The 14,469-nt window shown below is 46.1% G+C and overlaps 1 protein-coding gene across 8 annotated transcripts in view; it reads right to left on the bottom strand.

Annotated features, from left to right (window-relative positions):
- ERC1 (ELKS/RAB6-interacting/CAST family member 1) overlaps nucleotides 1-14,469 on the bottom strand; it is a 2,866,486-nt gene that overhangs the window by 818,645 nt on the left and 2,033,372 nt on the right. For all 8 annotated transcript variants that reach the window (XM_069628613.1, XM_069628618.1, XM_069628615.1 and 5 more), the window contains one exon: nucleotides 4,235-4,395. In XM_069628613.1, the coding sequence (XP_069484714.1) occupies nucleotides 4,235-4,395 (161 nt within the window). The remainder of the gene's footprint in view (nucleotides 1-4,234; nucleotides 4,396-14,469) is intronic.

Here is a 14,469-nt window from a genome sequence, read left to right as displayed (position 1 = left end):
GGCCGGGTGGATCAAGGCTTTCACCACCTTAGGTGCGCTCACCACCTTCTCCTTGGGGGGAGGATCACCGCCTCGCTCCCCCTTCGATGGGGCCTTCGAGCTCGACCGGGGCCTCTCCAGAAGCTTCGCCGGGTGCTCGGACTTCCTCTTGCCCGAGCCAGAGCGTTGGCTCGTGGTTGATGGCACCGGGGAGGTTGCGCCCTGCCTGGCAGCCGAAGAGCCCGACCATTCGGCGCTCCCAGTGCAAGCGGACTCGCGGTGCTTGGCCTTCTGTTGGGCCCCCGTCGCTGGGGAGCCCTCAAAGGTCTTAGAAGACCGCTCGGACGACGACTTCTTTTTCTTGCCTGACGGGCTCTTCCCTTCCAGCCAGTTGGCGAGATGCAGATGGCGGTCCTTCATGGTCCGCTCCGGCATGTTCCCGCAAAACGCACAGTCCTTCTCCACGTGCGTCTTGTCCTCATGCAGGCAGTAGAGGCAAAGGGAGTGTTTGTCCTCCTTGAAGACATTCTGAAGCTGGCATCCAGGGCAGACCCTGAACAGCTTTCCGGGCGTTGAGCTTCCCTTCTCCTGGGCCATGTCCGAGATGGGCCTGAGAAACTTCTGGAGTCCTCCAAAAGCATGGTTCGACGAAATCTTCACCCTTGAGGGGCGTAGAAGAATCCGACATGGGTCCCCGTTGATCGGATAAAGAAACGGTGGAGCTTGAGGCTCTTTTGACCGGAAAAAAGAGCATTTTCCTATGAAAAACCGCGAAAACGCACTAAAGCTCGAGAGCAATAGCACGAGGATCCCAACACTTGAACGTGCGGTAAAAATCTGAGGATGGATGCCAGAGGCGGGGCTTAGGGAGAGGGCAGTCATTGGCTGTGGTCAGTATGACGCAGAGATCAGCGATTTGTTACTACTACGAAAGACAGATCAGAAACGAAACTGATACTGATTTTTCTTTACCGAGGATTCCCAGCCTGACGACGGGGAATATTCATGAGCATGTGAATCCATGCCAGACCCCATGCTGGAGAAATCTAATTCATGCCCCACATTTCTGTTACAGTCTTTCATACTTGCACTCTTTTTTCATCGGTTACTACCACTTGGGCACTTTCCAGTGTTAGCTTTCATCAGTTACATGCTTTTCCCATAAAGTTTTATTTCCATTTAGTATTCAGAATGCTTAATTGCAAGGTTTCATTCAGTTTGATATACAATATGCATAATCCTGCTTAGTTGTTAATTGTCTTTCAGTTTGTTCGTATTACGCAATAAGTGTAATTCAACTTAGTTTCAAGTTTGTATTTGGGTCGGTATTCAATAAGCATAGTTTGCTTAATTTCAAGTTCATATTCAGTTCAGTATTAATTTATCTATATGTGGTCCGCTACGAGTGCTCCGGTTTGTGAATGTCTTCATCTGTGTTTCATTCGGGCAGCTCCCGTTTCTCCACGAGCCCCGCTCACATGCCGGTTGATGTCTTCTGCACACCTACAATTCCAGTGCAATTCCAGTGCTCCTACATGGACGAGGACAGCGCCCTCCCTCTTCTTATTCGCTCGCAGCTCAGGCTACTCGCTCCCCAATCCGGAGGCTCCCACACATGTGGCAACTGCACGGCCCACCAGCAGGTCTCCCTGTTGCTCTCTTTGCTTGTTGCACTTGTCTCCCTTTATACAGCTGCAAAACCTTGACAGGTTGCAGGTGTGGATTCCTAATTGGATCTGCCTGACTGCGATTAAAGGGACATGCCTGACCTTGTTAGTACTCTGCAGGCATCTTCTTCGCCCCAGTACTAGAGTGGTACAAGGAAGGTTTAGTGTTCATTGCTCTTGGGCGCCTCTTCCTCGTCCCAGTGCTGTCAAAAGTTGAATGCGAGGAAATGAGGGAAGAGATTCTACAATAGCCCATGAAAGAAGGGGGAGGGTTGATTTTGTCTTCCATAGGGAAAGGGGGATACTATGTCTCTCCTGTGGGCGCCCCACTCCCAATCCTCAAGGACCCTCCACCCAGGTGATCCTACCCTCGCTTCTCCACCCCCAGGGTCAGGATCCAAAAGCGATGGCCTTTCCCTGACCACCTGAGAAGAGGATCCTGGGGGAGTAGGAGTGAATACCCTCAGGGTTCTCACACCATGCAGAAATGGAAGAGCAAGGAAGCTGCTACATTTAATGACTGTATCCAAACGATATGGACATTTGTGGCGCTGGAATGGGTTAGCTACTCTATTTAACAAAACCACACTGCCTTCCTGTTTGAGTGGGAACCTTTTCTTACCATCTAAAATTATGACATTTTGCTTGCACTCTGTCGTTAAAGACTGAAGATTTTGAATATGGTCTAGTGGGTCTGTGTATTAATAATGTTTACAACTGTGAATAAGCTGCTTGTTGCATCATTGGAAGGGTAGGAAAGTAGGTGGCTATCGGTTTTTGAAAAGCACAACAAAATTAATTTTTAAAAAACAATATAAACTAATAAATGATTAACTGTTTCAACATTCTACCTGATGACAGGAAATTATTAAAAACCATATGAGTCAGGGGAGGATTCTATGCCCGAGCCTCCTAGTGGCAAACATACACTCTGCTTTACTGAAGAGGTCCCACCAGTTAAGATCACTAGGTGTGATCCAGGTAATACGAAGATCAGTAGACCGTGGACAAGAAGGGCAATGGATTCAGTCAAGTCCTCGGTTGAGCTCAAACTTGAATTTGCTGCAGCTACTTCAACTCCCATATTACTACTCCTGCCTGCTCTCTACTATATGGTACATTCATACTTGTTCTTCACTAATCTGTCTTCTGTGTTTGTCTTGTCCCATGTCTCTAACATTCTTCCACATCATGCAATGGCCCACCACTATCCCTAGCTCCTTTTATTGTATGGCACCAGGACTTAGTATTGCCCAGCTGATTGATGATTGCTTTTGTATGCGTTTCTTGCCAATTCACTTGTATCCTTAGAACATAGATTCAAATACAAGGCATTGTACTAGTAAAGGAGTTTGTTATACACAACATAATCATTGAGAAAAAAGGGTTACAATTGGAGTAATAAATATCACACAACACAACAAAACGATAAGTACTGATTTGACAGTTAAAGTCTTTCTGGTATTCCTTTTCCTGTAAGAGTGTATAAAGCCCCTTATTACATTTTCCCAATGCAAGGACTATTTGCTGATGTTGAGTATCACTTTTATAATCATGTCAAATTGAATTGGACCCAAAAAAATATTAACATAGAAATCAACTGTTAAAGTACAGTCCAATTGCTTTTTTTATTAAGAGTTACCTGTGTTCATTACTGAGAAAGGAAGGGCATTACTATGGCAAAATAAATAGCACTATCTTTGTAAATGTTTCATGCTTTGAACATTTAGAACACTATGAAAGAAACTTTAAAACACAGTGAAAACAGATGTGTCTAGATCCATGATTTGAAATTATATAATTATAATTGATTATTTATAACTAGCTTAATACCCAGAGGTTTCTAAGCGAGGACCCGGGGATTGAACCTATGTTGTTCCGCATCGTCTTGCTTCCAAGGCGAGCGCATTGCCACTGAGCTATCCTCCTGAGACTAAATCAGGTTCAAGTTGACCTTACCCAAGCGTTATTCACATTCATGCTTTGAAGTTTTGCAATTAAGAGGGATCAATTCCATTCCCAAGCCCCACCTCCATTAAACAATGAAAAGTGGTATGCAAAAGGCTCTGCAGATGGACAAAGTAAGGCCTTACTGTAATGTAATAGAGGCTTTTGTTGTCATGCAATCATATTCATGACTGCAAGCTCCTTCAACATTGTCCAAAAGTGAAAGATTTGGCAAGAAGAGGGACAATCATCTCACTCATGTAATGAGAAGGGACAGGTCAGGACCTGGGGTAGGGCTAGCGGTTGAAGAACAAGACTCAGTGGGCATCAACAAAAGTCTGAAGGGGAGTATATGCTCTAGCCTGGTCCAGGGCAAGGCATGCAGCTAGATATGATCCCGAAAGATATGCTTGTAAACCCGAGAAGGCCAAAGAAAGAGGTCCGAACACAAAACCATAAAACAAGGCTCATGGAGAAAGCAACCAAATGTATTCAGAAAAACATCAAAAACAGTGTTAGCGCCCAAAGGTTCATCACTACATTAACCATCAAAACTTGTTTGGACTTGTTGTAGTCAATAGTATGCCAAAGCTGCCCACAAGCAATTAACAGTAGTAAGCACATCAAGCATTGCATCTTACTTCATCTCCAGCACCTCTTCCAAGTGCTTTCTCCTTTCGGCACGTAGGTTGGTTAGATGGGCCTCCTTCTCAGCTAGTGACTGCTGAGTGGAGGACAGTTTTGCTTTCATTGACTCCAGTTCCTGCTTCACTTTCTCCATTGCCATCATTAACTCTTCGACCTATATGGGAAAGGAAGACCCACAATAATAAAACTACCAATTGTGATAAGCCGTAATTTAAAGTTCAAGACTAGCAATTAATATCAAATGAGCATCTGAACATACAACTAATAAACGGCAATTAAAGTGGGGACACATGACAATGAAACACTTGTGTATAGGTGCGTTATAAATGCCATATCATATCATAATTCATATCTGCATTTGGAAAGCAAATGCCACTGAGTGAAGGGTATTCGGAAAGGGAAATCTCTAGCATCTTTTCAGGCTTTATGGGAACAAAGCAACTGCTATTTGCTGGTTTTATGGAATCCACATCTCAATCTTGAATCCTTGTGTTACTGTTCCATGGCCTCTGTGTTTAACAGCCAAATAATCCCAATGACAAGAGATCACTGATGGGCCATCAACGTTGAATTTGTCTTTCGAATGGCTACATCTTCGCCCAACAGATTCATCATCAAAATAAACAAAACATCTTGCAGAGTAGGAATTTATTAAGGAACCTTTCGAAATATTTTCCAATTACTTTTCCATGCATGTCATTCAAGTTGCAGTTGTTTTAATACAATCCTTTTTTCAGTGCATCCATATCACTTAATATAAACTGTTCAAAAGCATAGGAACAGAAGCATGTTTATTTGCATAGACAAGTCATACAACTGACCTATGCAGTACATCATCAATTTTTCAAAACAAGCTGCACATTTTCAATGGGACCATGGGGATTGTATTTCCTAAAACGTGTAGAGAGCTATTGAAATGGCATTTTGCCGCTGAGGTATAATCTGTTTGATGAACATATGTAATGTGCTTATAAACAGATCCGATTTTCACAACCTATGTGATAAAACAAATTTACATGCACATTTATGAAGTTGTAATGTTGAATCTTTGAAGGGGATCATTCAATAGTTTTACACAATGTACATACACAGTGCTATGTCAAATGCAAAACAAATACATGCATGTTCTGGTAAAGTGACAAATCTGAAGAAGTCATCACTTCTCCCCTAGGGGGAGACCTTGCTCATGTGGCTTGGGCGGTGCACCAACATTACAATAATCCCTGTAGGGGTGGTGCACCGAGGGAGCATCACATGGGAAGTAATCCATCTATGGGATTGTGGACCACCATTATCAGAACGCGCTATGACACCCCCCCCCCTCAATACACTGAACCCTAAATCATCCATCCCCCCCTCTCTAGTTAGGGTTAATGTATTGTGATGCCAAATCAGTCAAACCAACAAACTTCACACGACTGACAGACCAAAAGATACAAAGAGTTTCACACATAATGTGGATACTGGGAAGAAGATGAACACTGGGAAGTTGAGGATTACCCTGCAGTAGCAGAGTGAGCGGTCTAGCTTCTTACCACAAGTGATTGGCCTGATGAAGTAAAACTGTTGTACGCAGGAATTCCAAAGGAGATCAGTTGGGGAGCCGACGAGGGAGAGCGGCCCTCCCAAGTGGAACAACAGGAGTTGTGCAGGAAAGCAGCATTCACGAGCAGTAGGAGAAGCCAAACAGAGGAAGGGAAGAGAATCCTCCAGGCATCCCAACCCTCAACAAGTGTGGGAGAAGGTGAATGCGTCGCCAGGAGGCGGGGTGAGACTGCAGAGCCGCTGCAGAACCTGCTTGAACTAAAAACACAGATACCTGTCAGAACGAGAGAAACACGAGAGAAACACGTATGCAGGGATCCCGGGAGGTTCAAGAGGTTCGGGGAAGCCATGTAAAGCTGGAACAAGAGGGTCTGGGACCCTGAGTGACTTGTACACTTGGCAGGAGCATGAACCACGTGTCTACAATGAATAAGTGAACAAAAAGCAGATGGTTTGGGACCGCAACCAAACCAAAGCTTGAGAATAATAGGGTCTGGGACTCCAAATACAAATGAAGAAAAGCCAGAAGAGTTATAGGTTTGACAAGTGAGTGAAACCAAGTGGATTTAACACAATTGTGAGTCTGGGACTCGCACCCATGTGAGAGGTCAAAACAAGAGGGTAAAGAACCCTGGAACTGACTAGAAGGAATCCAATGCTTGATAACCCAAGACACATTATTTGTTTTGCAAATTGCACACTAACGTTCTATCTAAAAGAAAAGGGGCCCAAGAGCCTAATAGGAATACACATTTGACAAGAAGAAGACTAGGAACGTAACTCTAGCATTAGAAACATACATCTTGGAACATTACTTTTACAAGAAGAAGCCTAGGAGAAAGGAACATAGACCTAGCAATAGAATCTGACATTTTGGAATATTACTGTAACAAGAAGTCTAGAGGAAAGGAACATAACACTAGCATTGGAATTGTATATATGTGGAACATTATTTTGACAAGATGTAGTCTAGGGGAAATGAAAACAATCCTAGTATAATATGATATTTTGAGAACATGGTTTTGCATCACTATACTAACAGAGAGACTGGAAACTTTTGTGCTGGTTGAAAACACAAATAACACTTTTTACTTTGAGAAGTCATCCTTGCACAATTGTCTTAGATTGTTACTGTTAGGAAAAGGAGTAGGTTTTTGGGGACACGACAGTGACAGACTTATTCGTTTCAGACTTTGACAATTTCACTAGTTTCATTTTAAGTAGGGAAACCCCTTTCCGCTTTAGGGATAGAGAGGCATTCTTCCACCCTTTATATAATAAATTATAGTCTATATCCAAAAATATCAGCATTGTATCCAAGCCTTACTTCTGCACCCTTAAAGTAACCTCTATCTTCTTTCTACCACCTTATCTACATTAAAACCGTTCCAGAAATGAATAGTTACTCACCGTAGTGACTAACGTACTCTTAGTCCATAATCCCCTTTCCTCCATACTGTATGGGCGTCCCTTGCGTGGGACGGGAGACAGAACCTTCTTCATAGAGGTGCGTGGGGGCGTGGCCCTGGGAGCATATGCTCGGGTGACTCCGCCCACCGGCACCACTCCTCAGTCTCCATTGATGCCTCGACAATATGCAACATTTCCTAATGACACCAGTATTATTTGGGGGGGGGGGAGAGGATGGTGGGACGTATGGAGGAAAGGGGACTATGGACTAAGAGTACGTTAGTCATTATGGTGAGTAAATATTAATTACTCTTACGAACCGTCCCCTTTCCTCCATACTGTATGGGCGATTGCAACTGAGTGTAGCCCTAGGGTGGAGAGCAGACCCTCCTTACGCAAACAGGTTTCTCAATACATCCTGATTGAATGCCGCGTCTGACCTAGAGGCGACATCCAGACAGTAAAGCTTGCAAAAAGCTGAGGCGGTGGCCCAGGTGGCCGTCCTATTGATGACCTGCCACGGTACATGGCGTTGGAATGCAATGGCCGTGCTCTTGGCCCTGATAGCATGAGCAAGCATGCAAATTAGCTGGAACCGGCTTGTGCTGCCCCTCATAGAGATGGAGGCCTTGGAAGCCTGATATCCTGGCCTTGCACCTCCGAAAGTGACGAAAAGGGCATTCAACTTGCAGAAATCTTTGGTCCTGTCCAAGTAATACTTCAGAGCGTGTCTGACCTCTAGGCGATGCAACACTCTCTGAGGTTCATCCTTAGGATCGGAGAAGAAAGTAGATGGAACAATCTCTTCGTTAAGGTGGAAGGCAGTTGAGACCTTGGGTAAGAAGGCAGGGTGCGTCCGTGAAAAGTGGTGTAGGGCTCCGAGGCCCTGGATCTAGCTGACCATGCGCGCTGAGGTAAGGCCCCCGAGCAAAGCTGTCTTTAGTGTTACCCACTTGATATCAGCAGATGCCATTGGCTCAACTGGTTTGTGGGCCAATGCGCCCAATACCACGTGGAGGTCCCAGACTGGGTGAGGCCTCTTTATGGGTGGGTAGACTCTGTGGAGGCCCGCTAGGTGCCGCTTGACCACCGGGTTAGCAGAGGAAAGTAGATCCTCCTCTGAATTCCTGTAGGCACCTATGGCTGCCAGGTAAGTGCGGCATGTGTCGACTTGCACTCCGGTGCAAGGTGTGCCGAAAAGGAAAGGACATCATCCAAAGAGCATGAGAGGGTCGATCTCCTTAGAGCTGGTCCAATGACAGAATCTAGACCATTTGCTCTTGTATTGGCTCCTGGTAGCTTTGCTCCTGGTGCCCTGTATGATCTCCAGGTTAGCCTGCGATAGGTTCAGGTGTTTCAGAGTGACCTGTTCAGGAACCACGCTGCAAAGGCTAGCTTGTGAGCAAGGTGGAGAACCCTGCCCCCCTGCTGTGTCAGGAGCGTAGCTGGGCCCAGTGGTAGGTGAATGGGAGGCCTGTCTGATAGGCTGATCAACTCAGAGAATCATGATCTTGCCGGCTATCAAAATGACACTGAGGTAACACGATTGCTTTATCCTGCAGACCACCCTGTGGACCGGGGGGGTGGATGGGAAGGCGTACACCCTCATGCAGTTCCACTGTATCTGGAAGGCATCATGCAGGGAGCCGGGGCCCTGCCCTTGCCAAGAGGCAAACTGCTGGCATTTCATGTTGACGTGGGAGGCAAACAGATCCACTTGGGGGTACCCCCATCTGGGGAAGATTTCTTCCAGTACCAGGTCGTTCAATTGCCACTCGTAATTGTCCGCCCCCAGTCTGATGAGTCTGTGCGCCTCCAGGTTGGCTTCCCCCGGGAGGTGGACAGCCATGCGGTAGATGTTCTTCTCCAGGGCCCACTCCCACATGCTGATCGAGAGGTTGCAAAGTGGAGGGGATCTGGTACCACTCTGCTTGTTCACATAGTAACTGAAAGAAGATTGCAAGCCCTTGCTTGCGCTTAGTTACTTCACTGATACATTTTCAAATTCAACATAAATGACAGTTGCTTCACCGATACATTTTCAAATTGCAATGAAGTCGCAATGGGTTGATGGTTAATTTTTCATAGCATTTCTTGTCCTCAAGGTGTGCCATTGCCATTGTTATATAATCTTCAGTGTTGAGAAGTACTATATTGCCTCCTTTGTCCACAATTCTGACTGTGATATTAGAATTGTCTTGCAGTTCCATCAGTGCTTTGTTTTCACGCCAAGTTAAGTTGAGATTAATTTTATGTTTAGTACCTCACAAATAAATCCTTCTTAGATCCTGCTGGGTAACTTTAAAGAAGGTGTCTATTACATTGTCAGGTGCCAGCATCGGTTTAAATATAGACTTGGGTTTGAGAGAAGTTTTAGCTGAAAGGGCCATACTAATGTCTTGTTCCGATGCAAATTACCCCAAAGTATATTGTTCATTAGGGTCTGGTATGTTTAGTAATTGCACTATTTGTTCAACATGTTCAACTGTTAAATCTGAAGGTATGCCGCAGGCTGTAGGACGTTTCTTCATTTCTGTTTGCGCCAAAAAAAATGTAATCTTAATTTTCTACAAAAGTGAAATAAATCCACTGTGGTGGAGAAATGATCATAGCTGTTGGTTGGACAAAATTGGAGTCCTTTGTTAAGTGCCATAGTGAGAAACATCTAAATTTGTTAAGTTGATTAATAGATTTTGTGCTGAGGTAATGGGTTCTGTCATCTGGTTTTTACTCCTGTTTTTGTTTAATTTGTGTTTCGATCCTTTCCCCCTTCCCTCCCTTTTGCATTTGAATTTGCTATTGTGGTATTGCCTCTGTTTGCATTGGTTCTGGCATAACTTCTCATTAATTTTTGTTTTTGAGGACTTAAGATCACCACTAGCCACACACTTCCAATCAAATCATACTCAAGAACAACTCAGCGCACTCAGACTTTTCGCCATTGAAAAAATCAACATCCCACCATGAGGAGGCAATGTGGATAACATTCTGCAGAAACAGGAAGCAAAATGGATTTGCAATATGGACCCATGCCACTCTGGGTTAAATTCAGATCAGGAACTCTATAATTTTTTATAACAGCAATATCTACCCTCTGCTTGTGTATACAATTTCTTTATGTCTGACTGTTGACTCCTCTCACACATGTGTTGTTTAAACATGTGGATTAATATACCTATGATTCATGTCAGTCACCAACAAGTAGCTTTGTTTAACCTCTCCCCAGTTCAGCCTCTCATCCAGCTTTCATCTAGAGCTTGAAACTGCATCATTATACATTAGTCTATCTTCACTAGCAACTTATCGAATTTAGGTGCCCATCAACACTTCTAGCACTTTCAACTTTTAGAGTTCATTTTATAGCAACATATGGCAACCACGTTATTAGGACATAAAACCCGTCCCAAAATTGTGTCTTTACGTCTACGTGATGACGTCATCACGCTAAATAAATACGGCCGCATAAAGGAGAAAACAATGGCGACCTCACCATTAGTCTCTCCGGCATTCGTTGACAATTGAATCTAATTAGGTAAGCCTTTATTTTCTACATCTATCCACTAATTAGTGCTTTGTTGATCCTACTACCTTAGATACTATGGTAAAACATACCTTATCTATTACATAACTAATTATTGACCACATACTCACTATTTCCAGCAATTCTGGCTGGATCTTTTTACCATCCTACAAAGGGCATTCTAAGATTGTAAGTATAACACTTTACTCAATGCTCCATAATATTGTGTTTTTCAACAATATCCATTATGAGGACCCTATATATCAGTTTGTTTTTGTTTTGATTTATAGGGACATTGCCAATCTAATTAGTAAAACAAGTGGATGGACATAAATGAGAGATTTCTACACATCTTATCTCACCGCTGAAGAACCGCCCAGTACCAGGACGGGGAAACGCATGTCGAGGCACTAAGAGGCACTAATCCTGCCATATATTAGCACCACATCCATTTATCCTTTTGAGACACCAAGAAGAGGCACCAATCCTGCTATATATTAGCAATACATCTATCTATCTCTTTGAGATACTAAGAGGCACTAATCAGCTATATATCAGCAGCACATCTATTCATCCTTTTGAGCAGCTCTAATATTAACCAATGTACAACGATTGGAGGCCTTGGTGACTTCATCAATTGGAATGGTGAAATTGTTTAACCTATCTGACTGAAGCGAATTCATTGCAATTTGAAAATGCATCAGTGAAGCAACTGTAATTTATGTTGAATTTGAAAATGTATCAGTGAAGTAACTAAGCAACTGCAATCCATTTTTATGTTTTTTTCTTTGACTCAAGTACTCGATCTCCTATGTCTAACTAATTAAAGACATACCACTACCATACATTGACTACATCAAGCCTTTCTTTTGGTATAAGCGCAACCAAGCGCTTGCAATCTTCTTTCCGTTACTCATAGTCCTGACCAGTCACAGGACATAGTCCCAGTTAGCAGCTTACCTGCAGACTTTACATTAATAATTGGATAGCGCCACAGCTGTTGAAGACTGGATATACAACCCTTTTCTTTCATTGTTCACATAGTACATGCTGGTGGAGTTGTCTGTCTGGATAAGTACTCTCTTGCCCTCTATGAGAGGGAGGAAGGCTTTGAGGGCCAGCCATATGGCCTTCAACTCTAGTCAGTTGATGTGGGACTCCTGTTCCTGCCGGATCCAGACTCCATGGATGCTGTGGTTGTCCAGAGTAGCTCCCCAGCCCTCGAGGGAGGGGTCTGTCGTGACAGTGACCTGAGGGAGGGACCGGAAGTGCTTGCCCTGCCGTAGGTTGAAATCTGCAGACCACCAGAGGAGGTCCAGGTGGAGAGACGTGGGAATGTCCACAGGCCCCGATTGTGAGCCCCTCTCCTGATTCCAGGACGTGTAAGTAAGCGTCCTTCAGATCCAGGGAGCACATCCAGTCTCCCCTGTTCAGTGTCTCTGCAATGAGAGCTGGCATAACCATCTTGAATTTTTTTTTAGAGGTAGGCAGAGGTTGAGGGTCGAAAGGTCCAACACAACCCTCAGGCCAGCCCAGTGGTTCTTCTGTATGGCGAAAATCCTGGATTAGAAGCCCAATCCTATCTGGGATTCTTCCACTGCCTGGCTCTCGATGAGCGACCGGACTTCCGCCAAAAGAGTTGCTGTCCCAATCTGTGGGAGAGGAGGGGAGTAGGGAGAAGAGGGAGGGACCGGTAGGCGGTACCCCGTGGAGACTACAGATAGGATCCAGGGGTCCAAAAAATGTTGCTGCCAAAATTGCACATGAGAGGCAAGCCTGCACCCCACCGGAGACACATGGACCCGAAGGGGCCTGTCATGCCTTTTATCCTCTCTGAGGCTGTTGAGGAGGTGGTGGATTGGAAAACCCCTTTTTTTGTTTCCTCCGATGCTGACCCTGGGAACGGTCAGGTTGCCTAGACCTTTGTTACTGGAAGCCTCAGAACCCTCCAGGAACCCGCCCCTTGTCAGAGTGTGGGTTGGACTGGGTGTACGCCTTGGGCGTGGCCTTCGTAAGAATAGATAAAGACTTAGTGATCTGTGAGCTGTTCTTTTTATCTAATTCTTCATCCCTGAAGGAGTGAAAGAGGTCACTACCCTCGAATGGAAGGTCCAATATGCATTCCTGGACGTCTGGGTTGAACTACATAGCCCAGAGCCAGGCTATCCTTCTCATGTCCGTGGCGAAGCGGATGGCCCGGCCAGAGGTATTGATATGGGCCACAGAGGACTCCAGGATATCGGATGCTACCGGCCTGGCTTCTCCTAGTCCAGCTTTGAAGCAAGCCTGGCTCTGGGGTCGGAGTTCCAGGAGGAAGTCCGCGATTTCTCGCCAGAGCCTTTGGTTAGCAGCGGCCAGCATGGCATTGGCGTTGGCTTGACGCAGGTGCAGAGAGGTGTTTGAGTGCAGCTTTTTCCCATACGGCTCCAGAATCTTCTCCTCCTTGCCCAGCAGCACCGAGGACGAGGTGGCCAAGGACGACCGAGGCTTAGTATAGAGTGATGCTGCAGCAATCACTGAGGAGTGCGGCTGAGGATGAGCCGAAAGCAAAAGTGTATCCCCCTCCAGCTGCCTGTATTTGGCGTTGAGGCGCCGGTTGACAGGTTGGGCCGAGTGCAGCTTGAGCCACCCGTTCTTGGCCAGGGCAACAACGTCCTTCTGCTTCTGGATCCCCATCTTGGAGGGGGGCCTTAGCGTGAGGACTTCTGTCAGGACCCCCTCCACAGACTGCTCAACCTCGGGCTGAGGAAGGCCCAAGTGCATTGCCAGGGCCGCAAGGTATTTGTGGAACGCCTTTGCTGATGGTGTGTCTGGGCCCTCCTCCTCGTCTGTGTCCGCCTGCGTGCTCGGAGGATCCAGAACTGATGGAGGGGTACTGGGTGCAGTGGGCTGCGGTGTGGAAACCGTAGCCTGTGGAACCACCTGAACTGCCGGTGGCACAGGAGCCGGCAAAGGAAGCGTGGGAAGCGCTGGGGCACCGGAGCCATTGGAGGAATGACCAAAGGTACCGGTGGAGTGACCTGAGGGAGCATGTCCCCTGATAGCATCCTGAAGGATATATCCCATTTGAGGCATTCGCATCAGCGCCAGAAACCTTTAAAAGAACCTGTCTTCAGAGGATGAGGAGGTGGCAGGAGATCTTGATGGAGTGGCCACGGGCTGCTGGTGCCGGGGTGCACTGTCTGGGATCCAGGGGGATCCTGCCCTGCGCTGCTGATGGATACGCTGTAGGCCACATACCTGGTTGACCACAGTCCCATCTTGTGACCCGTACCTCAGCCCGCTCTGTGAGAGGAGGCATAGGACGAGCAGCCATTTTGTCAGGCACAGCGGCCATTTTTTGGAGCTGCGTGCCACGTGCTGAAATCGTGGTGCCTGGCTCGCTCGAACCAGTCCGTCCAAGATGTTTGGTTTTGGATCATAAGGCTTATCCCGCACCTCAGGCTGAGGCCTGGAAGGTGTAGAGCCCTTGGCAGAACTGTGTGAAGGCACCCCCTCAGACATGATGCCAGCAGTAGAGCGTTGCCCCTCGGGAGTAACCCGGTACAAAAACCTTGCGGTCCCTCAGCAACGATACCGGGAGGATCCAGAGACCCTTCGGCTGCAAGGCCAGTAGCTGGAGTAGCCTTGGTACGTGAGTTGGTACTAGAGCCCAACAGGCCCCTCCCGGTCGGGCACTTCTTCAGAAAGGAGTCGCCCTTGAGGGGTGGGATGGTGAATAGAGGCCTTACCTTAGGAAACAATACTGTTTCT

Source organism: Ambystoma mexicanum, chromosome 12 (genome assembly GCF_040938575.1).
Source record: "Ambystoma mexicanum isolate Mex_15411 chromosome 12, UKY_AmexF1_1, whole genome shotgun sequence".
In the NCBI taxonomy this organism is placed as follows: Eukaryota; Metazoa; Chordata; class Amphibia; order Caudata; family Ambystomatidae; genus Ambystoma; species Ambystoma mexicanum.
Note: the sequence above shows the minus strand (reverse complement) of the source record. Positions and strands in the feature narration are given on the sequence as shown.